The 25,105-nt window shown below is 38.1% G+C and overlaps 2 protein-coding genes across 2 annotated transcripts in view; one reads left to right on the top strand and one right to left on the bottom strand.

Moving 5' to 3' along the window:
- Positions 1-12,340, top strand: part of LOC117283837 (high mobility group nucleosome-binding domain-containing protein 5-like) — a 21,447-nt gene extending 9,107 nt beyond the window's left edge. The window contains 2 exon segments of the mRNA XM_033757644.1: positions 5-142; positions 11,873-12,340. Coding sequence (XP_033613535.1) covers positions 5-142; positions 11,873-12,151 — 417 coding nt within the window. The 3' untranslated portion in view covers positions 12,152-12,340.
- A 3,489-nt stretch (positions 12,341-15,829) lies between these two features.
- Klhl9 (kelch like family member 9) lies at positions 15,830-19,954 on the bottom strand. The gene has a single exon (XM_010613740.3). The coding sequence runs from the start codon at positions 19,444-19,446 to the stop codon at positions 17,593-17,595; it is 1,854 nt and encodes a 617-aa protein (XP_010612042.1). The 5' UTR covers positions 19,447-19,954; the 3' UTR covers positions 15,830-17,592.
- Between the last annotated feature and the right edge of the window lie 5,151 nt (positions 19,955-25,105).

The following is a 25,105-nucleotide window of genomic DNA, read 5'->3' as shown; positions in this document are numbered from 1 at the left end:
CTAGGGGCTCGGCGGGCGGGAGGATCCGCGCTGCTGGGCTGGGAGGACCCGCGGGAAGGAGGAGGTGAACCACCTGGGGCGCAGTCCAGGTGGTGTCGTTCCACGTCGGAAGCTTTTCTGCATTGATGGTATGATGAATTCGGTAAGATGCATTTTTTTAGTTTGAAGAAGTCAACGGAATGATGCTTTCAGTACCGTCACTGTGTCTTTGGAGAACTTATATTCTGCCCTAACCCGGCGACCATTGCAGATGTTTGTTTTTTGAAACGAGGCATGGACACTTCCTGTGGAAGACTTGACCTTCACTCCTTTGCTTAAGAGAAGAGTTTGTGTTGTCGCCTCCAAGGATGTCAGTACATTTAGCAGGTTACCACATTTCATTTTCTTCACCGATATTCCTCCCGCAAAATGGAATTTTAAACCGTCTTCATTCCAAATTAGTAAATTTTGTATTCTGGATTTCTGGTCCAATTTGGGCCCTAATTTTTAAATGTCCTTTCAGTCTGGAATTATACGCAAATTTATGTGGCCTCTGGATTTACATGGTTCGTGTTGTATTTTCAGTGAATTTTATAATTTTTTTATTCCTTTTTTTTTTTTTCAAATACTGAGTAAGTGAATCACTGATTCAATTTCCTACTTTTAGAAAAAATGTTTGTCAATCTTTGTACCCAGGTCAATTGGCTTTTTTTTTTTTTTGATCCATGCGAGACTGTAATATTCATCTTAACAGCAAAATTACAAGAAGTAGGACAAAACAATTCTTACCATATCCTGCCATTATAGAAATAAAATGTTATAAAGTTATGTGGAATACTAGAATAGCAATGGCATTAAGCATATGATTCCAAGAGTCATTTTACCCTCAGTAGTATTCCTGAATTATAGACAACAAAGTATAAACGTTATTGTCTGTTTCTGCCTAACACATTATGAAAGTCTGAAGAGCTTACTAGTTTGAAAGTTGTTATAAATTAAAACCATGATAATGTATGGTTATAAATAAACATTGTCATGTGTAAATGAATACCCTAAACAGAATAAAAAATTAAATAGATTAGAGTTAATAGGTTCCTATAACTTTTCAATATATCAAAGATATAAACCTCATGTAGAAAACAGTGTTATTAAAGAGAAAATCTGTGCATGGAAAAATCAACCTACATTGTCTTCCAGATTTCTTTCTTTTAATCCCTTCAAGTCACTCCAATTCTCTTCTCTCAGGTATCCAGATACCTGTCTCCAGCATTTCAGTTGTGCTGCTTGGTTCACTATTCTTTATTTTACAGAGATGATGTGTATCACAGCATCTTGAGATATGATGGCAAATAAAATTAGCCTGGTTTTTTTTTTTGCAGGTTTCAGCACCTAAGTTTCTCCTTGTAAAAACACATTCATGTTGTGGTTCCCTGGGGCCACAGGGTTAAGGTCACTGTAGGCCTCATCTGTTTTTTCTACCATGTTCTCCCAAGGTCTACAGTGGTCTATAAACTGTAGAGATTAACCCTAGCTTGAATCCTAGTTCTTTGTATGAGTGTGGAGATTCTAATTCCAAGACAGTTATTTCTCCAGCATCAGCTCACCCACAAGGTGGTCATTATATCTCTCAATACCCTCTGCTCTCGGGTGACAGAATGTCCCCAGCCCACTCTTCACACTCACTGAAAGCAAGCCCAGTTTTCTAGAGGCAATGTTTACTTTGTTGGCAAAATAATAAATATTCCAAATTCTTTGCCCCTAGTAAGTTTGTATGAGGACTATTGTTTTCAACAGTGACCTCTTATCATGCCACATGCCCCCAGGTATCAAATCATCAGTAGTCTTGAGATGCTAATTATAAGTTTATAATTGTCTCTGTAGGTGTAGAAATTTCCCAATTTGTCATTATTTTATCTTTAGTAGACAAATGCTTCTTATTTTGCTAAATATCATTTTTATTCAATACTTATTTAAACATTGAATACTTGCTATACTTGAAATTTCTGAGGTGGGTACACACCTTATTGATGACAATGTCTACAATTAGCAGCAAATTATACAGGAAGTAATGATCTATGGATATTTGTCTGGTCAGTCTAATTTTATTATTTATTTATTAGCATTAATTTCTAATGCTATCAATTAAGGGCAGATTTGAGTTATTATGTTTATGTTTGTTTTCATTTTAGTTTTTGACCTTTTTAAAGGTTTACTGGTCAAAATTTTTCCTCCTATGTTTACCTTAAGTTGTAATTCATTGATGAAATAATACAAATAGAGGGAAGAAAAAAAGGCAAGGGGGTAGCATCAATTTTCTCTATAATTTAATTACATAAAAATTTTTATATGTCTTCTTAACTTTCCTAGAAAGCAAAACCCAAAGTGGCTTGCGTGCTAAAAGAAAAAAAAATAATTTTGATTCTTATGGAAGTGAAAAAAAGGAAGTGACCTCTTCTGTTAAAATGGCAAAGTGTAAATTAGTAAAATTCAAGGAGGGTGGGACTGAATGCTCAATGCTGAAGTGCAAAAGGGCAGGAAAATGGCTGCTTCTGGGAGAGACTCATTCAAGAGCCACTCTTGGGTCAAAGCTTTGCCTCAGCTTTACAAGACCAGCAACTCGACTTACTCATTAAATCCAATTGTGATCAGCTCTGAGGAGAATAGGGAGAAGTCCAACCATCCAACTCACAATCACTAATACTCTCTGACAGAATAATGGGAGTTGTTAGCCTTGCCTGAGCACACCATCCAATAATCCACGTAGACAACAAAAAGATCACCTTGAGAAACCTAGAATGAAAAGAAAGAGAATTAATCCCAGAAGATTCTGCTATTATTTGGAAAATAATAACAACATCGATATTTAAAAAGTAATAACACTGAAATTTAATTTATGCTAAATATGAATTAGTCACTGTTATAATATCTTATAAAAATGAACTCAATTCTCTCAGTAACACGATTTGCATGACATACTACTTACTGGTTGGAGGAATATAAATCTAGAGGGTTAGACTGAAAACCTAAGGAAGGGATAAAGATCTAGTCTGTCTGAAATTCATTAAAAGAAATTCACATGGGATTTCTAAGACACGGAGAGGCCAGGGCATGAAAGGAGCAGAGCAGGTAGACTGAGACGACAAAAGTTCCAGGCTCCTCAAAAGCCAAAAGGTTGTTCTTTTTGGCAAGGGGTGGGGGTGGGGCAACAGGGGGTGTGGCTTTGTCTGAAGGAAATTAAACAAAATACTTTTTAAAAAGTTATAAAGGTATAGTTTTTCTGCCACTTGTTAGTAAGCAAAAGATGAGTGCTGACATTGAAATATCTTAAAATAACTAACTCACTAAATGTAGATTTCTGCAAGCCTACTTTTTTTTTTTTTCATTGAGTTTACATTTTAGGTATACAGTACAGTTGCATTCATTATTAGGATCTTGTACCTTTACAGGACAGGTCTTTGTTCTCATTCTTTCCCCTTATCCCTGCCCTCCTTTTGCCCTGGCCTACTTATTTTTGATTCTTGAGCTTTTTAGTTAATTTAACAATAAACAGGGAGATGGCTCTTTTGCAAATAGGAAGGGGAGCAAGAGATGGAAGTATGGGAAAGACAAGGAAAGCAGGATAAGTAAAAAGAATTAAGGTGTGTTATGTACATGTACCAACATCTCACAGTGGATTTAATCATTTTGTACTGCAAACCTGTACTAATAAAAGGTGCAAAATTAAAATCTAAAATCCGAATTTCTTTAAACAGACCCCCAAAAAGAATAAACAAAAAGCACCCAGAAGTCAACCCAGACAAGTTGACTTGGACCTACGTCCTGCAGGTCCTCACTGAATCCATGGAACACACTCTTCAGGCCAACCTCCTCTTATTCCTAAACACAACTCCATTTCTGACGTGCATCCCAGCATTTTTGTACTGTCACTTAATAAAAGTGAGTAAATAATCTATTTTTTATCTTTTCACCTAATGGTTGAATTGTCAGTATGAAAAAGACATCTTACCATGATGGAGGATACTATGCACATTCTACATGGAAACAGTGAAAGCTTTACCAAGGAGAGTCTGGCCTTAGCTCCAATGTCAGCCCTATTGCTCAGTATGGCTGTATTTGCCTACCTTTGCTTATGGCTGGCAACAAAATAAATGACTTCTCCATCCATCTGTGTCTGTATTATCTGTTTTTCAAGGTTTAAAAGATGTCATTATGGTTTTGCAAACATCTACCAAGTCCAAAATAAAAAGCCCCATAGTTGCTGAGATCTTGAGCTGCCTGCCTGCCTATTTTCCCATGTGTTCAAATATGGAGTCACATGGAACTTTTCCTGTGGCTCCAGACTGCACATCTAGCCCTATGCCAAAGGCTTTTAGTGCTGCCCAGGTTTTCCATGGCCATCAGGCATTGAGGTGGTGTCCTGTAGCCATCACTGCTGGATGTGTTTATTTCACATGGAATTACAGCAAACAGAGCTCACAGTGAGGCTGAGCCGAGGCAAGAAGATCATGACTTTGTGACCAGCCTTTGACACCTTACTGAGAATCTGTCTCAAAATATGAAAAAAGGCTGGGAATGGAGCTCCTGGGTTCAAGCCTCAGTACTGAGAAAAGAAAAGAAATGAACTTCTTTGTGTCTTTGTTTTATTTTTTGAAGACTTCATTATTACCAGCTTTCTGATTAGCTTTCACAGGCTGCTACATAAGATTCTTTCTGCTACTCATATTAATTACTGATGTTTTTGAATTTTTTTTTTGTAGACCCCAATCCTCGGAAAAGGTTCTGACTTCCAAATATGCCTACTCAGTGAAAAATGCACCAACCAGAAAGTAGGAATGAGAGTTAACCCATTGATGTCATCTTTTCCATTAAGTTAGTTAAGTGAATTTTTAGAAATCTTTGCTGCCATTATGGGAAGTTCTACTATGCACATTGCTAATATCTGGTGTGCTAGGAAGGCACTCCTCCATTTGTAAATGTACTCGAATGACGCCTGTGTGCAAACATTGTTTTCATAGTGTTTGTTTTTTAAAGAGGCTGAATTGTGAGTAGAATTTAAAAATTCTCTAGGTTGCCTTGCCCCATGAATAATTTTCCCTGTGTTGTGATGATTCATTGGATCCTAGGGAGAAAACACAAGTTTTCAGCAGGTGTTAGAACAATCTTCCCTTCTATAGTACTCTGCAGGTTGCTCACTGTGTCTCCGTGTCATCATGTTGAGAATACTGACGTTGGACATTTCTCAGTGGGAGAATTCTGCTCTCATCATTCACTTCAGTCTTTTCTCTTTTTCAGTTTGAAATGTTTGATCAGTTGATAGCTCCTTATTCTTAGTGCTGTACTGTTCCAAAAGACTAAGCTTCTCTGTCCTCCTATCATGTTCTCAAGCTGCTGTTGGTCCTTTTAGCTTCTTCACAGTTCTAGATGTGCAGTTTGGTCTTCTGAGCAAATAAATGCTATGTGCCTGGTGCATTCTTCTCTTGGCAGGATTGAAATATGGAAGCATCCAAATAGATGTGTAGAGGAGCTCCTGTCTTCTTAAGCAGTTGTCTTGAATTCAGATGTGTTTGCAGGGCTCCCTCTATACACTGTGTTTCTATGACTGGCAGAACTTTAGTGGGGCTTGACTACTGCAGCTCAGCAATCAACAGGCAGGAAAATGTGAGACATGGTCACAGTCACATTCTTGGTTCAGAAGTTGAAAAACCTTGCCTGTTTAAAGCTGGCACTGCATAGTGATCCTTACCCATGGTCCCTATGGTCATGAGGCACTGCCGTTTACCTCCCAGTGACAGTTCTTAGCTGAACTGCATGCCTCTAAGTGGAGGTGGAGGTAGGTAGAGTATAATCTGGCTCTGCTGAGGGGTGTTTGTGGGTGAATAGCTCAGTGTTCTGTCTGCCCACCTCATCCCACCCACAACCCTGCCTTTGTTCATGTCTCCGTGGCCTTGCTGTTTGGTCCTCCAATTCTGTAGAATACATAGGGATGTAAAACAAGTTATGGATATAAAATTTTCAGGTCAAATCTGGAGCCAAATCATAGAGATTTTGACGATAATATAAATAAAAAATAAAAATGTAATGAAAAGTCAAAATTAAAAAGTAAGCAGCAACCCAAGAATGGAAAGAGTCTTATTTCAAAGATGTTAAGCAAACACGAAGTTAGCCAGGTTTATCAAAAAAGGATTTTCAGAAGCTGAGGATAGTAGGGAGGTGGAGAGAAGGATGAGGAGGTGTTGATCAATGGTTTTATTTTATGTATGTCTGTATGTGTACGTGTATATATATAGTTTTGTATATATGCATACATATAGATAAGAGAATAAGCTGAAAGAAAAGATGTTAAATGTTTTCACAATAAATGGTATGAGAAGGGGATGTGTAAAATGATTAAACATTGTACAATATATACGTGTATCAAAATAGCAAATAGTACTGCACAAATATGTACACTTTATAAATTTTAACGTGTCAGTTTTAAAACCTTAATTTTAAAAAAGTCCAAGGGGCTGGGGATTTAGCTCAGCGGTTTGATGGCCTGCCTAGCAAGTGCAAGGACCAGAGTTCAATCCCCGGTACCGCGCCCCCCGAAAAAAGTCCAAGATGCCCTATTCCTAAACTGGATCTCTCACAACTGATGGAGCGAGAAAGAGGGACAAACCTCTTTTCTTGTCCACTAGAGTCCACTGACCCATCAAGAGGAGGGAAGCAGCATAAATGTTTGGTTTCTAATCTGAGGCAGAAAATTGAGAGACTAGTGTAACCCCCTTGTCTTCCCTGAGCACTTCATACTACTTCCTGCTTTATAATGCTGTGCAGATCACCTTAGCAACCCTCAACTGTCCCTGTAATAGGTGTCAGGTATAAGGGAAAAAAAACACAGTATATCCCTTACTGCCATAAAACTTTCAGTCTCATGAGAATATGACCGATTGAATATTTACCTAGAGTAATGCCAATTACTGAGATGGGAAAAGTGTAGGACACTGAGAGCATGTAGGAGTTGTCAGAGGTCAGGAAGAACTTGCAGAAGTAACTGCTAAGCTGGTTTCTGAAGAATCTTTAGTAGTCAAGTATTTGTATGATGGTCAAAATGTTCAGAAAGGAGCAGTGGATGTGAAAGTATAGTGAGCAGAGGGAGCCTTCAGGAACAAAGAGTGGAAGAAAATTTAGAAACACATAGAGGAAGAGAGATGAGTATAAATTAGAGTAGAAAGCACAGGCTGTATGAAAAAGCCTTTGCAAGCAGTTATGAGATTGTAATGCACAGAAATGGTCATCACAATATTAAAATATTTCAAGTAGTATATTGATGTAACCAAATACACATTAGAAAGACTCTTCTAGCTACCCTTTAAAAACTGGGTTGGAGTTTAGATGTGTATATTGTGCAGAAAAGAGGGTAGTAGACACATTAGGAAATAATCACTGTGCCTAAGGTGATAGGTAATAGGTTTGGAAGATAATCATGAGGTTGTACTGGTAAAGGATATAAAACTGATGAATGTAAAACTGATGAACAAACCAAGTAAAAGTTGTGGTGCTTGCTGAATTCTGGAAATGCCTTAGAAAACAAATTCTGGATTAAAACTCCATAAAGAATACCAAAAAAAAACCAAACCCAGGGCCGTGGATTTAGCTCAGCGGTTCAGTGGCCTGTCTTATAAGCGCAAGGACCAGAGTTCAGTGCCCAGAACAACAACAAAAAAAAAAGAATAACAAAAATCAAGCCAGAGAAGCACACTAATCAGCACTTTTGGTGATTCTGCTATAGTTAGAACTGGAAGAAACTGCCATCTCTAATGCCATTACTGATCACTAACAGTACAAATGGGGCTAAAAGGTCATGTTTGCTATCACCAGGAACTCCCTACCTCCCCTTTTTCCTGGAATTGTAATTCAACCCATTAGATACAGACCCCTAGAAACAGTGATTTTGGTTTTTTAACTTGTGCAATACCGGAAACATTCCCCATGAAGAAACATGGAGGAAAGAATGGAAAGGTGATTTTTTTGTGGGGTTTGAACTTGCACTGAATATTTATGAGGAAACCATGGGGTAAGAGGGTGTCAGCTCTGTGTTAAAGTGTTTGAGATCTTTAGTATGAACTAGTATTTATTTTGGAAATTGCAGGAACAAAGTGGAGCTGGGATAGTAATTGGAAGAAAGTAACAACCACTCAAAGGCTGAAAGAGTTGTGTATATTTGACAAACAGTACTTTTAAAATAATGTTTTAGGTTTGTTATCACAATGTGTTCACAAACAGGAATAAACGGGAGAACCCTGGTCATGGAATATAGTACTTGAAACACCACTAGTGAAGCTTTTCATCCAGGTTGGAAAGGAAAATTGCTTCTTTATTGTTCCAAAATAATATGTAGCTAACCCTCTTTAGGTAGAAGTAGCCAGAGCTGTCTTCGCCCTTTGCCCCCGCACAGCAGTTAGGGGTGCTTCTTCGGAGGGGGGAATATTGCAGATAAGTAAGTTAGTTAGATCTCTTGTAGGCAGTTAGGCAGGGCTGCTCTCAAGGAGCTAACATAGCAAGGAGCCAACATGGAGGGCAATCAAGACACTTTAACTGAAGGCCAGAATTGTAAAAGGAGAGAAACTACTACACCCTTCTGCTTCCTCTGGGGATAAATAGCAGCGAATGATAGTCTAAATAGGTATCAGTCACCTGGGTGGGGGCCCAAGGTCTTAGCCCAGCCTTTCCAGGAAATAGACCTGACTCCCACCCTTACTGAAAATCCTTGTGTGCTTGCTACAAGACTTGTTCCCCCATTTGACCGCCATTTAAAAAATATTACCTGGGTGACTCTACTTGTAATCTTATTGGTTGGTCATGGTTTTGCCCCACCTCATAATTTTCCATTGGGTTATGGTTTTGCCCCACTTTGTACCCACCTCATCACATGGCTTGGCTGTATAAAGCATCTTTGAGAAGTGGGGTGAGTGGGCAACCCACTTTCTGGTCCCCCTTCAGTCTTTCTTAGACAGAACCTTTCTTTCCCTCAATAAAACTTTCCTACTCTTAACCTCTGTTGTTCCTAGAATTCATTCTTTGATTTTAGAGAACATGAACTCGCATTTTGGATATCTAGCAGGTTTGGGAATTATATCTCTTCCCCCATATCAATATTATGAAATCACCCTCTTGGTCTCACTTTCTTCACTTAATATAATGCTTTTATGATCCATTTATATTGTTACATACTTCAATAATTCACACTTTTTTGTACCAGGGATAGAACTCGGGACCTTGTGCTTATGAGGCAGGCAGAAGCACCACTGAGCTAAATCCCCAGCAATAATTTATAATTTTTTGTCTCTGAATAGTGCTCTCTTGTGCTGACATATCACTGTTGGCTTATTTGTTTGACAGATGAAAGACGTTTTACTATTTCTCATTTTCTGTGATGACAAATAAACCTGCTATAAACATTTAAAAAAAACAAAATAATATGTAGCTCAGATACTTCAGGCAAGAAGAGGAAGATCAGGGAAATAATATCAATCAAAAGTTTCTTTTAGTCTATTTGTAAGAGAAAATGCTTCTCAACACTGCTCTTAAAATTAATTAATAAAATCCATTTTTACAAGTTAAGTACTCAATTTGTGGCAGAGATTAGAATTGTTGGGACTGTAGTATAAATTAGGTCTAAAATGTTAAGTCATTCCTAGGGGAAGGATGAAGACTATTTTAAGAGTATAACTAGAGTATTGTTCAGTTTTTTACTCAGTGATCTTGAAAGCCAGTGATGTGGTTATGAGACAGTAAAGGATATGGGAAAGAAGTTAAGCATTGTTTCTCTGAATGAATGGAATACAGGAGTAGGTGGGTTGTGCATTTTTTCTTGTGTCTGATACCACCATATACAGTCATCTAGTGGCATCTTTGTCATTTCTATGCAAGTTTTCAAACTGACATTTCTTCAAATAGAATGGGTTTACTCCAGCAACATCATTGAAATAACTACTTCAGAGAAAAGAGAATAGAATGATCAACTGTTTTAATTTTTTCAATAAAACATCTAGCTAGTGACTTGTTTGTAGATCAAAATTGGCTAGCAGTTGTGTCAAAATGGTTGGAATTTGTTATTCTCCTGAATTGTTCTGCATGGTCAAGGCTCCAGTAGCCCTAGTTTATTTTCAAAGTTATAATCCTGATTGCACCCTATATCCTGATAGAATCTATCTTTTCTGCACAAACACACTTTGACACAGGCAGGTCACCTGGGGGATTTGATCAGTGGAATTTCCCACAAGGGTATCCAGAACCCATTTCTAGCCTAGAGGCTAACTTGAAAGACATTTCCTTGATATTTAGCTGCACATAGAGACATCCTCAAGTGATAGACATGAACTTGTTGCATATGGCCAGACTAGTTACAGGTAAGTGGTGAGCAAGAATGCGAAGTAGAGACATCATAGCCCAAGTTGTGAACAAAATGGACATTATCAATAGGCTTTATAACCTACTTCCATTGACTGGATAAAGGATATAAATCCTAGGGTAGGAGTGACTAATGGAGAGCCAACCTTAAAGGCAGAAAATTCTCTTTTCCTAATCTTTGAGCTGAATTGATACCTAAAGCACATATAAACACATGCTATATGTAAGGTTTGGTGGAATCTGTGACTTCCTTATCGAGAGATTGACAAAAAAACTGAAGTAAACACAGCCTAGAATAAAGAAATGTTATACTGACTTACATCAGGATTTCATGTTGGGTATGTTTTGGCTCATGATTTAAGGTGGATTAAAGGTAAGTGTTTACGGATCACTAATTCTTGGCTGTGTTGACTTCTAAGTGGTACTGTGTATTCTCCAACTATGATAAAGTTGATTAAATCAACAAAAATCAAACCTGTCCCCCTACCCATATAAGCACATACTCTCCCAACTGGCTCTTGGGTAAAATGAGGCACAGAATGGAAAACTTCTGTTATAGGAGGTTTTAAGTCTCCATTATACATCAGCTTTCTGGGTGATAGACAGGTAAAGAACAAAACATACTCTGTGTACTTACAGAAGGGGCTACCTACAGTGAGTCATCTGAAGCTTAGTCATATAGTTACTGTCTTCACTTTTATACTCATCTTGTTCAAAGACTGCATGAAAACTAATCTTGTTCTATGTAGAAAACAAATAGGGGGTGGTGTGCATTCTTGATCTTTTTCAGGAAGCATTATTAAAAGACCACCAGTTTTTAGTTTCATTTATTCCGAGGAAAAGAATGTTCAATGTGTGAGAATGTTTTGCTATGACAACTATTTTGAGGAGATAATGGGCGATGAATGCCACTCTTACTGTTCACATACCCAAGAAATACTTTGAGTTCATGGATGGTACTAAGAAAACTTGATCTGCTGGTCCAGAAGCCATGTATATTACCCACGTGTGTTCTTTATATATAGTCTCTTTTGGGCTGGTTAAATACTGGGTTAATACTCATATCTACATGGGAAAACCAGTATAGAAAGCTTTTAGACTATTATAAGGCTGTTCTACTTATTTATATTTTGATATAGTGCATATCATATCCTTCCTGTGATTGAAAGGTTTACTCTGTCTTTGTGATAACATTTTCTGCTAAAAATAAGAATATAGTAGACCCTTCAGTTATGGCCAGCCTCACATATGAACAACTTGGGTTATAACTGGAATTTTAGTTTTAACCAATGACAAAAGTCTCGAGTTACAACCCAAATGCTGGTCTTTCCTGTCTGGGGTTGAGAAATCCTGGGCCACTATTTCTCTAAGGACACTGAGATCTGCCTGGAAGAAGGTGTAGCCTGAAATTATACAGGAGAGAGACTTTGAAGGCTGTGTAGAGGTGCCTGAGCCTTCAGTTGACCCTGTGGTTGATGACACTGTCTCCATGGGCTTGCAGATACACAGTGGTGATGTTGAAGACCTGGTGGAGGAACACACAGAGGAACTGTCTACAGAACTTCAGCAACTTCTGGCTGAGCAACAGAGAATGGCAGCTGAGGAGCTTTCTGGAGAGGAGGGGGAGGATCAACAATCAGTGCAGCAAAGTTCTTCTAAAAGAAAGGAAATCCTGAAAAACTGGATGGACTTTACAATTGTAAGAAGACCAACTCAGACAGAGAAAAAGCCAATCATTGCACTCACTTGTTTAATGATGTCATGTCATACTATAGAATAGTGTTAAAGAAAAGACAGAAACAGATAACCTTAGACCAGTTTTTATTTCTTAAAAGGTTGAGACCTAGTGAGCCAGAAACAGGTCCTAGTGAGCTACAAACTCTCCCAAGGAGACAGGACGTCTTACGGAAGAGACTTTCCCTCCAAACAATATCCACCTTCCATTTCATCCTCCCTTCCTGCAAGCCAAAGATGTCAACTTGCATGGTGAGTACCATATGAAATTTTTGTTTCTGTTAAACTAGGGACATTTTGTAACTTTTTGGTGAATACATCAGGAAAATTATTGATGTTCTGATAAATTATGTACATTATACAATTCTTTTTATTATGAAAAGGTTAGTTATGGGATGATTTGGGAGGTTCAGAATACATTATGGGTATTTCCATGTTTTCTTATGGGAAAATAGTCTTGACTTACAACCCCCTTGAGTTATATCCAATCCTCCTGAGCAAATTGAATTGGTAAGTCAAGAATATGCTATAACGATGGCATAGAGAATATACACACAAAACAGTAGAAGATGTGAATGCTTGGAATTTGCATGAAATGCTGAAGATTTTCAATTATATGAATTTATCAATAAAATAAGTCAAAGCAACTTAAATGTCTCTCTCTTCCCTTCTGCATGTATGTGTGTGTGTATAAGTGAGGATTAAACTCAGGGCCTTCACATTTAGTTACACCCAGCGTTTTTTTTTTTTTTTTTTTTTTTTTTTTTTGTACCAGTGATTGAACTCTGGTTCTTGTGCTTGTAAGGCAGACGGTGGAACCACTGAGCTAAACCCCGGGCCTACCCGCCCCATCTCTTTTTACTTAATTTTGAGACAGTCTCATTAAACTGCTTCAATTGGCCTCAAACTTGCAATCCTCCTTAGCCTCCCAGAGTGCTGGGATTATAGGCATGCTGTTCTCTCTGATTATGTGACCAAATTACCATAAGTGTTTATATTTACTTATACAAAGTCCACCAGAAAAATGTATACACACTTCAGGAAAAGAAAAATAGTATTTTTTTTTTTAACAGATGGTGTTATCCTTGTATGGGAGTCCCTAGAGGATGGTGTATATCACAGAAAACCCACTACACTACCAGGTCTTAAAAGAAATTGAAAAATCCATGCGCAGCAATCTCAATAGCCAAGGTTACCCAAACAACTGTTCACCATATTAATAAATGTATGGAAGCTAATGGCCACCATTTTGAGCACCTCTTTAAATTGTAAAGGCCAAAGGTAACTTCTATTAATCTCATGGTGTCTCGATAAATTTAGTATTAAAATATTTATACAAGGTTTTCTTTTCCTGAAGCGTGTATACATTTTTGGCAAACTGTATAATTGATATGCTCAATGATTTAACTTTCACATGTCCTATAAAAAGTTTTTATTTTTGTTAATACTGTTGCTTTGTTTAAAAAAGGTAACATTTTCTGGAATCTAACTAAACAAGCATTGTCAATTTCATCCAGTAGATGGCAGAATAACATTAACCTCTAGAAAATACTGGCTCAGAGATGGGGGTCTATGTATTCTAGAATGTTAGTATATTTGGTTATTGAACCAAATTATGGTTAGTGAACACAACTTCAGCAGTCCTGTAGCATGTGAAATTATCCCTAAATATGACTTTATTTTAACCATTATTCAATCATTTAAATATATACCAAATAATGGGATACTACAGGACCCACTAAAAAATGTAAAAAACAGTAATCACCAAAAGGCAAAAATGTAAATAAGATGGACATATTTGGATCACATTGAATAGCACTGTTCCATTAAAGTGTCATAAACAGAAGCAGACAGTCTTTATAGGAAATAGAATAGTTAGAGCAAATTAGGAAGATCCATATGCAAAGAATACACATGCTCAATAAAGAAAATGTTACCAGTCATTTTTAGTTATTTATTTTTGGTACCGGGGATTGAACTCGGGTCCTTGTTCTTGCAAGGCAGGCCACCGAACCGCTGAGCTAAATACCCGGCCCTATACTTTTTTTTTTTTTTGAACCAGTCATTTTTAAAATCAAAAGTAGAACTGAAGATTCCCGTTAAAGTAATCACTGAATGAAGTTCTGCTGGAAATGCATATTGTACATTCCTAGAAAATTTTAAGAGCCTAAAAAAGCTTATACTATTCAGATTTTACTCAGAATGTATCACAGGGTGATACACGTGGGCATATTAAACCTTAGGGCTAGAATTTGAGGTACTCAAATACAGTAAGTGAAACATTATGGCTCATTCATGAAATTAAATATTGCATAGACACAACTTCCAAATAACCTACTGCAGATCATGACTAAGATGAAATTAAAGTAAAAAAATTGATAAGGATGATACTTTATTAGTAGCATCTACTAGCTCCTGTTTTTCTGTGCAAGCTTTAATGTTAATAACATTATCTCCCTATGACTCCAATATATATACAATTATGAAAGACTTCAACAAACGAAATAGGAAGGTGAAGTAAATTTATCCCAAGGTCTTTGAGCAATTAACAAGTGGTTGAGCTATTGATGAGATATTGGTTTTAATTCTTTATGGTATGTTTATGAAGTTTAAAAATGTTCTGTAGGAACATATTTTGTCTTTAAAATGAGAACAAAATAATTTTAATTACAATTAAAAAATTTGAACATATTCAAATACCTATGCTTTGGAAGTAAACCACATAAACACTACTGTTAGCCAGTGTGTGTGTGGAGACATTTGCATTTGCCTAAATAAAAGTTTTTCTTACTGAATATGCATTGGTAATTAAGGAAAAACACCTTACATATTCTTTTCTAGTATCGGCAGATTAAAAATTGAGCAAAATCACGATAGTAGTCTGTCTTTGCAAGTTGGATTTGTCATTTTTTTATCTAATTTTAGCTCAGGGTTTGGTCTATTTGACAAAGGTCTGTGTGTGTGTGTCTGTGTGTATTACATTATACCCATTGTTAAAAGAAATTCTCTTTGCCATATGGAATCATGAATAATTTACTTTTTTACTTTTGTTTTACAGTATAATTGATATAATTAATTTTTACTTCAGAAAAGCTAACAAATGTTGCATTTCAAAAACTTGTTAGAAAACCACAATTATCAGCATGCTTTGTGTTTATAAATATTTTGTCTGAATTCTTTAAAAAGTTAGCAGTTTAGGAAAATAAATCTCTTTCCAGTCATTTTAAAGCCCCTATAATGTCTATCTCTGTAGGGACGTCTATGATTAATTAGTAGTATTAGCATAGAAGAGGGGTGTCACGTGCAGAAAACTGGAAAGGGATGAGAGGTGGGGTAAATAAGGCTGTATGCTGATGTAGATGGAGCGGTTAGCTTATATGGTTAAACAACATTTAGTTACAAAGCAGTAGGGTCAAATGCAATGGAAGGCAAAACTTTTTCAACAAGAGAAAAGTTTGTGCAAAATAGACAAACAGGGCAGTATCCCCTTGGCATGTCAAAATTAGCAATGAAAAATACCTACATAATCAGTCAAAATAAACAGTAAAGTTATCCACAAAAGGTCAAAATGCAAAAAGATGGACAAATCTGATCTCAAACTTACCTGAATGGTCCTCTATTTTTAAAACTATAATAGACTGAGGAAAAAAAAATCAAGGCAAGCAAATGTCAATTAAATTATATTTATTATATAAACAGATCCTATAACTTGATATGAAAAACAAAGTAACTCCAATAGGTATCACAAGGGTAAAGGGCATGAACACTTGATCAAGGAAGAAACACAGCTATCCAAAATACACAAATATTTAGTCTCGTTAATAATCAAAGAATGGTTGGAATGTCATTTCTTGCTTATTCAATAGACAATAGCAATTTCTATTTTTCCATTTTATAAATGTACTCAAATGTACTATTCTTTAGTAATAAAAAACTGAATAATTAAAAAAGTAAAGTGTGAAAATTTCTGCCAATGTAGAAATCATAAAAAACATTAAAATACATCAACACTCGTATGGGCTGTAAGGTTCAGATCCCTAGAAACTAATTCCTTTTGCCTGTTCCTGAGTTTTATTATGGGATCGTGGATAAGGAGATAGCTCCTTACTTAAACTCTTGATAATTTCCCAGATACAGGGATATACATTTATGCATTTTTTTTCTTCAGGCAGACTCCAGGAAAGCATCTTTTCAGAACTGCTCATTACAGAGGACTCCTATAATTGCCATTTGCTAGTAAGGTTGATATAAAAATTTCACCCATGTAATTAATTCTCATCCCTAGGTGTTGAAGAAGCTGATGATCTATTTTAGTACTGCCTGCAAGGCAAAACTGTTCTAACCCTTCTGCAGCTGGCTTTTTAGGAAATCTAGTCAGTCCTGTCCTAGAGACAAGACTGAAAGGACATTTTCTGATTTGATGCAGGACAGAGTATATCTCCTGCTTGCTCAAATCATAGCCTTGAGGCAGATTACATAGCTCAGGATGTACATGGGCTAGAGCAGCACCAGGGCAATCAACCCCAAATACAAAATAATCATGTCAAAATGTCTAAATTGGGAGACTGAACTTAAAAACCTGTATCTTTGTTCACAATATTTATTTGCCTTTTTCATATCATAAATGTTGCTCAACAAAAAGGTCAAGAAAAGCAAAATTATATTCACAGAACAAAAATAATTCTGAAATTTCAACTTTGCTATTCTGTACAAAAACAACACTACAAAAAACATACAAGCAGAAAAAGTAATATTAAGCTTCATCTGAAGTAACAATTTAGTCAAATAACAAATCTACTTGTCTGTAGCCTTTAGCTATCTAAATTCTACACATTTATTTTTGATACTGAATTTGCATTTAAATAGAAACAGCTGTTCTGTGTAAGCTAAAAGTTAAACATTTTACTGTAGTTCGAATGCTAATCAATTTCAAAAGTTTACACATGCATGTGTGTGCATATGTATTTGTACTGTGTACATATTTTTTTTTTCCTTTAGAGATTCCAAATCCTGGCTTTAGGTTATTATGTTAAACTTCATATATTCTGAGTGCAGTCACACAATTAAAATAGCTGACAGATATGTCTAACACTCTATGCAAGGAGGGAGGCAGCTAGTAATACTTGACCCTTTTATTTTTTCAGATTAGAGCAGGTGGCCTCCATTGATACTTTTCATTCAGATAAAAATTTTCAGCTTTGAAGCATAATGGACATAATTATGCATTTACTACAGTCACCTACAATTCGACTATATAACACCACAAAAAGATATCTAAACATTTTTTTCTACATCTCTTTTCATGTTAAAATAGCTAGATATGTTCAATACATTTTCACAATGCACTTGTTAACCATTTGATAAACATACTAAGCCAAACAAGACAAATAACATGTTACCTTTTTATGCGTTATCAATCATTTTAAGATACAACTGAAAGTATGAAATTATCCATGACTGTACTTCAAAGATATAAACAGCTCAGACCTAAGAATGATCTGAAGGTGCTGAAAGAGGTGATTCTCTAGAAGGTGACCCAGGGTTTTCTTCAGGTGGAAAAACAGTGAGGGTACAAGCTCGAATGCCACCAAGTGACTCTGGAAGATCAAAAACTTTATGCCACTCATCTTTTTCTGGGTCATACTTCTGGACAATTTCTACCATACAACGATTATTCCATGAATATCCACCAACAACATAAATTTTGTTTTCAAAAACAGCAACTCCAACATCACTCTGACCTCTTAACATAGCAGCAATTGGTGTCCATTGGTCAAGGGTTGGTGAATAGTATTCACAGCTTAGAACATCATCATAATCACTCGTTCCTCTGAAATGGTTGCCACCAATGACATAGAGCTTGTCTCCAACTGTACACATGCAATGCAGACCTCTGACTGTAGTCATTGGAGCCTTCTGTGTCCATTTGTCTGTATCCGGATCAAAACACATGAGCTCATTTTGGAAAGTATCATGGGTAATCCCTCCTGAAATATACATTAAGCCTCCATACACTGTTCCTGCATGGCCATAGTGGGGTTCACTCATTTTTGCAACATAGCTCCATTCATTCATTCTTGGATTGTAACATTCTACTGTAGCCAGTTCACCAGCTGCACTGCGCCCACCAACTGCATATAAATGTCCTTTGAGGGCACTCAAGTGGAAGAATGTACGCTTTTCATTTAACGATGCTACCTGCATCCATTTATTATACCGAGGGTCAAATCTGAAAACTGTATCAACTGCAGTTTTTCCTTTTGTATCATAATTACTTTGACCACCAACTACATAAAGAAAGTTTCCAATGACAGCAATTCCATGCTGGTAACGAGGAGCATCCATAGGAGCTAAGGATCTCCACTCTTGAGCTCTTTCATCATACATCCTTAATTCTTTACTAACAACCAGCTGCTGCCTCAAAACCCCTCCTAATGTAACCAAGTGAGTAGAATCAGATCGAATGGCAGTTCTATCTGACTGCATCACTGGCTGCATATAAGGCATCATTTGGTAATTGCTAGCTTCCAAAAGCAAATTCACACAGGTATTATCTGTTCTCATGAAATCGACTGTCTGCACATAATTGATGAGGTCCTGTGGTGTCATCAGTGGAAATCGAATATTCTTCATTAATTTTGCGGCATAATCCATCCGAGGATCTTCCAACCTCAGCCAGCGGCAGGCAGCCTTGAACAGTTCAAGTTCAGTACAATGCTTAAGACTATTACTGGAAAGCACAAAGGCAAGCCGTTCAAAAGGAAGTTTTAGAAATTCCCCAGTACTCAATAAAGCAGGAAAATTCTTCAGGATGAAATTATTAACGTATTTATCCACTTCTATAAGATTATAGGTGTTAGCAATTCGTCCAACCTCAACACAGTTATCCAAAGAGACTCCTGATATAAGAAATACTTTGCAGAAATCCAAAACAGGCAAAATTTGTAAAAAGCTGGCAGCTTCAAGTGTGTCCTGAAGATTGTCCATATTTAGAGAAAGTTTGGCAGTATATATAAAGTCAATAATTTTCTTCAGACCAACTTTGTTCACCCCATGAAGCTTAATGCACATTAAATCTTGTTCTTTCATTCCACCTGTGAACATAGCCTTGAAATAATCACTGGCAGACGCCATCATCGCTCGGTGAACAGGGAAAATTTCATCTCCATCACCCGGTACTAGGGTCACGTCACAAAGCAATCCTTCTATTCTTAGCTGATCAAAGCCTTGCAGTACCACCGAACTGTGAGTATTGCTAGTAAAAAATCGTGTGGTTCCAGCCTTGCAAGGCTGCAAGTGGGCAGAGACGCCCATATCGCCGTTACCAAGAGACACTTTCATGTGAAAGCCTTCCTCTTGACAGGGAAAGAAATTCGGACCCGAACGTTTCACAGGAAAGGTTGTCCAAAAAGCAAAAGAGCTCACTTTTCTTAAGGGCAGTCACTCTAGATACACCAGTCTTGCACTGAAAACTGTCCACAAAGGCCTGCGGGCCTCAAATCAGCTTATTAGGTTGTTGACTCATCACCTGAAGGCAGTTAAATGACCCGGTTCACCTCGTCCGGCCTGTGCTGCCGCTCCTGCCGCTGCTCCGGGCCAAGGAGGAGGCGCCCCTACGTCCCGCAGCTCCGTGGCTCGCTCCGTGATGAGGCCCGGTCCCTCAGTGCGCGTCCAGCTGCGCCCTCCGCTGTTAGCAGCGTCGCCGCGGCCAGCAGCTTACCTTCCAGCAAGGGTCTGGAACACCCGCGCTGGGCCTGGGCCTGGGCCTGGGCCTGGAACACCAGCCTAATCCCAGACTGCAACCGAGCAGTTCCGGAAAGGACTAGTCCCAGGATCCCCCGGGCTAGGAGCGGCCATGCTACTACTGCGCCTGCGCGGGCGCGGGGCCTCACCGGTCTGGTGTAGCTGAGTGACTCCTGCTGGCGCCCTGGGCCTTTGCACTTTTGTGTGAGTGGGGCCAAGTAGATGGAGTAAGTGCGTGTGCTTTATGCTGTGCTTTTGGTATATAATTTTCCCAGTGTCTAAGTCCACCTGCTTTTTCCTTTTTCTTTTTCTCTCATTGAGTTTATTGGTACATTTTAGGTATACAGTACAGTTACATTCATCATTGGGATCTTGTACCTTTACATGACAGGTCTTGGTTCTCATTTTTTCCCCTTGTTCCTGCCCTCCCTTCACCCTCTCCTCCCCTCCCTATTTGCAAATACTTTATTTCCATTTTTTCATATTTTTCTTTTCCCTTATTACCTTTCCCCTACCCTTCCCACTTCCCCTACATCTTTAGCCCTTTTCTTCCTATTTCACATTGTCAATTATATCATTAGGATCTTATGTACCATTATAGTTTTTCACACCAGAGAAACTATTCAGTATTTATACACGTGTGACTTATTTATTTCACTTAGGAGTATATCCTCAATATGCACCTGCTTTTTCTTTAAGATTTCCATTTCCTGACTGCTGTTTTTGAATAACAAGGACATGTGGCTTTTCTTTAAATGTAGTAGAAACTTGGCAGAAAAGGTCGTAGGAGGATGCCTGGATTTCTTTTTCTTTTCTTTTTTTTTTTTACCATAAAACATTTAAGAATTTTTCTCACTCAATTTTTTTTTTTTTTTTTACTTTTTTGAGACAAGATCTCACTGTGTAGTTGAGACTAACCTAGAACTCACTATGTAGTCCAGGCTGGTCTCGAACTCACAGTGATCCTCCTGCCTCAGCCTCCGGAGTGCTGGGATTACAGGTGTGTGCCCAGCTCACTCAATTTAATTAGTAGATGCCTCAGTTATAACTTTGGTTCCTATTTTTAATTTTTTAAAAATATCTAAAGCTTAGTATTTGTATCTGCTAAGTTATGAACAGTGTACAGTATATAAATTATTCTGAAGCTTTGGCTTGCAGTACGATTCCATCATAAATAATTTTGTCATGCTTTTGTACTCACTACTTTTTAAATGGTTACATACTTTTCCAGTAACTGCACACTATATCTATTGTTTGCCCATGGCTGTATACCTTCTTGTCCTCCATTGCCTTATAGACTAGGTAATAAGCTTATAGAACTTGTGCACAAAACTACCTTGCTTTGGATAATGTTTGATAAGCTTTTCAAGTCATTGTGTTCAAAATATTGTCATACATAATGTTTGAGTGTGTACCTATACCAATATTTTTCCCTTAATGGGTATTTTAACTTGCTTTTCTTTAAGTAGTAGTAAATTTAAATTTCAACAGGAGTAAATGTATGCTTTGACACAGTTTATGCCAAATTATGTAATGTTTTAAAGTTGTCTTTTAAATCCTTTCAGTTCATTTATATATATGCAAGCTAAGAATAATTATTTTATTACTTTATTTTTTATGTAAAAGATAGCATACCATAGACACTGTTCTCCACCTTTCTTTTTCACTTCAAGATCTCTGAGAATTAGTATGTACAGTCTGTATTTATATTTTTAAAAAATATTGCTACAAGCCAGGCATGGTGGTGCAAGCCTGTAATCCCAGAACTCAGGAGGCCGAGGCAGGAGGATTGCTGTGAGTTCGAAACCAGCCTGGGCTACATAGTGAGTTCCAGGTCAGTCTCAACTAGATAGTGAGACCCTCAAAAAAATTGCTACTGAATGCATATGTCATAAGTTATTATTGTCATAAATGGTGCATATGAAACTACTTGCTCAGACAGGCTTTTGTGAGGAAAAAGAAAAGTTTATTCCAGTGAACAGGGACTAGAATTGGGTCCTGAAATTTGGGGTAGTTTTAGCAGCTAATGGGGAAAGAAAACTACTTATATAGAGTTTTGGGAAGGCTATGATAAGGAATGTTTATGACTTGGGTGAGCAATGATAGTCTGCACAGGTGTGTAGACAATCACTGGACTTCTCAGTCAGAGAGAGATTGTATATTTTGTCTTGTACTTATTCGTCCTGTTTACTGAGAAATTAACTGTTATTTGCTGAAATAGCCTGTTTGCTTTGTTTTATTTGTGAAGCTCTCACTTAGGCCAAGCATGACATTCCCATTTTTTTTGGTTGTTATATACAGAAAGGAGGGGGCAAGGAAGTAAGCAGAGCTTCTCATAGCTGCTTTGTGTATGACAAATGGGTGGTGAGGACAGCCTATGTGGAAGAAAAATCTTGGAGAATAGGAGCATATTGAGGACTGGCCAGGGCCAGCATGTCTATTAGTGATTGCTTCTATACAGTCCTGTAAGAATTGTGAAAGATGTTTGGGGAAGCATGTCCCAGACAGGAGTAGAATGATACAGATAGGAGGTCCAGTAAATGGAAGAAGCCAGGTAGTCCAGCCCCAAGTATCAGTCCATGAGTTAGATAGGTGCTGTCTAATTTCTGAGGCCCTGTCTGTTAGTTTCTTAGCTGCATCCCATACTATGCCTGTCAGATTGGAATAAAAACAACAATCTTCTGGAAAACTGCATAATCTGCCTTTGTCAGCAGTTAGAAGATCCAAGCCTTGTTGATTCTGTAAAGCCACTGCTGTTAGGTACCCTGTCTAGTTATGTAGAGTGAGAAAGGAATTGACTATTTCTTTGAGGCTGTCAGAAAGATCTTGAGATAGAAATTGATATTGGGTTAGTGAAAAAGTTAAACCTGCTATTTCCCTGCAACAGCAATGATGCCTAGACCAACAAGCAGTGGTATTAAGTGTATGACTCTATGCTGCCAGACCTGGGCTGTAATGGCAACAAGCAGGCTCTGGTTTTCTGGGGCAGTATCTATATTTGGGCTAAGGCACAGTGTGAAGGTGTCGGTCTAGTTAGTGGGAAGGCACAAGTGGAAATCCCACAAAGGGAAAAGATACTTTGGCTGGGTAAACAGAATTGGATGTGGATTTAAAGTTGAATAGCAGAGTTGGTTGTGAATTGGTTAAAGAGGTAGTTGACATTTTTGTTTTCTGTTTCCTGCGTGCCCAGGGTGCCTGCTAGAGTAGCACCTGTCAGGGGCTGGCAGGAGATTTGACTGGCACCTATTGTCTTGTTTTCCCACTGGGAATTTATTTTGGTACTGTGGTTCGAACTCAGGTCCTTGCAATTGCAAGGCAGGGAGTGGAACCACTGAGCTAAATTCCCAGCCCTGCAGGAAAAATATTTCATTGTCTTTTAGAACACATTGTGAGGAATGGTTAAATGTAGGCAAGAAGAGACAATCTGAGTGTGTGGGAGACTTGTAACAAGGGACTTATGGGATTAGGGGCATGCATGGGAAATGGTGGGTGTTGCAGAATCCTGTATATTTAGCAGTGTTGTTGTTAAAACTTTTGGAAGGCTAAAAAAAGAACAGGCTGAGTGAATGCGGCATCCTTAGTAACCTGGTTGTTGGTATGGTCACCTGATGTTAGTAACAGTAATGTGTAGTTACACTGGTGGAGGAGTAGATATCCTAGTGATATATCAGAGGACAGATTACATTGAATGCAAAAGGGGGGTTGGAAGGTTAGAGTAGTGTGTTATTTACTTTTCTCTCATTGCTGAGACAAAATACCCAACAGCCCAAATGAAAGGAGGAAAGGTTTATTTGGCTCTCAGTTTGTAGAAGTTTCAGTCCATAATTGGCTGGCTCCAAGGCGGGGTGGCAGAAAGGCAATAGTTCATGGCTGCAGAAGCAACAAAAGCAACAAGAGACCTTACAAGTATATCATTGCTCCTTTAATTTTTAGACTACTGAGATTAGGGGGATGCCAAATCAGTCACCCATGTGGTTTAGTAATTGCATGTCCTTAATCCCAGCACCACATACTCTAGATTCAGAACATCTGAAAAAGCCTATGATTGGGATGGGGATTTAGCTCAGTGGTGACACTGCCTGCCTTGCAAGCTCAAGGTCCTAAGTTCAATCCCAGGTTAAAAAAAAAAAAAGCCTATGACCAGTCACATGAGGCTTTGGTCGGGGGGGCATCTAGATAAAAATCATAATGTTCTTGGTTGGGGGATTTAGCTCAGCGGTGCCACTGCCTGCCTCAAAAATGCAAGGTCCTGAGTTGATCCCTGGTACCAAAAAACAATAAAACGAAAAACCCCATAACATTCTGCCCTTGGCCCTTCAAAGACTCATGCACATCCCTTTATGCAAAAAAGTGTTTAGTCCATCTGTAGAAGTTGCCAAAGTCCTAACATTTTCAGCACTGCTGAAAAGTCCAAGTCCAAAGACTCCTCTGAAATTTAAGTCTACAAACCCATGTACAAATGAAAAGAAAGTTAAATGCTTCCAACATTCAATGGCACAAGATAGACATTTCCATTCCAAAAGGTACAAATGGATATAAAGGAATGAGACCAAAGCAAGTCTAAAATCCATCAGGATAAACATTAAATCCCACAGTTACATTCCAGCATCCCCATTAATCTCAAGCAAGTTGTGAACTCCAAAGGGCTTTGGTGGCTCTGCTCTTGTGGGACTTCTGGTGGTTGTACCTCCCATGGCTTTTCTCTTGGGCTGGCTCTGCTCCCTCCTTATAGTTTTCCTCAGGCAAACCATGTTTTTGACTTCTCCAAACTTCTGGGGTCTCCACTGTACCTTTGGCTTCATACTCACAGCTTCACACACTAACCTCTCAAGGGCACACTGCCTGGCCTGCTAGGCCTTCTTCTGAAATCTGGGTGGCAGCCTTCCTGACCCCACAACTCTTCCATTATGCGTGCATCTAAAATCAGTGCCACATAGATTATTGTACCAAGCCAATTGAGTACACCAAATACCGGGACACAGATAAGACTGGAAGGAGTTTATTTCACACATGTGGACTCCACTCTCTAAGAGAAGTGAAGCCCCATTATAGGATTGTGCATAGGTTTTATAGGTTTTACAGCCATGACCTCATTCAGGTGGTTACATTTCATTTATAGATATACAAATCAAGGTCACAAGACAGTTAACTTTTAACCCAGATGTAACAGTTCTTTGCTGTTGGGGAGTTTACCTTGAAAATTCTCCTAGCTATCTATCTTAACCCATAGGAAGGGGGTGTTCAGGGTCAGGAAAGC

Source organism: Fukomys damarensis, unplaced genomic scaffold (assembly GCF_012274545.1).
Source record: "Fukomys damarensis isolate Sample0158 unplaced genomic scaffold, DMR_v1.0_HiC HiC_scaffold_31, whole genome shotgun sequence".
Classification (NCBI taxonomy): Eukaryota; Metazoa; Chordata; class Mammalia; order Rodentia; family Bathyergidae; genus Fukomys; species Fukomys damarensis.
This window is presented reverse-complemented; position numbering and strand designations above follow the sequence as displayed.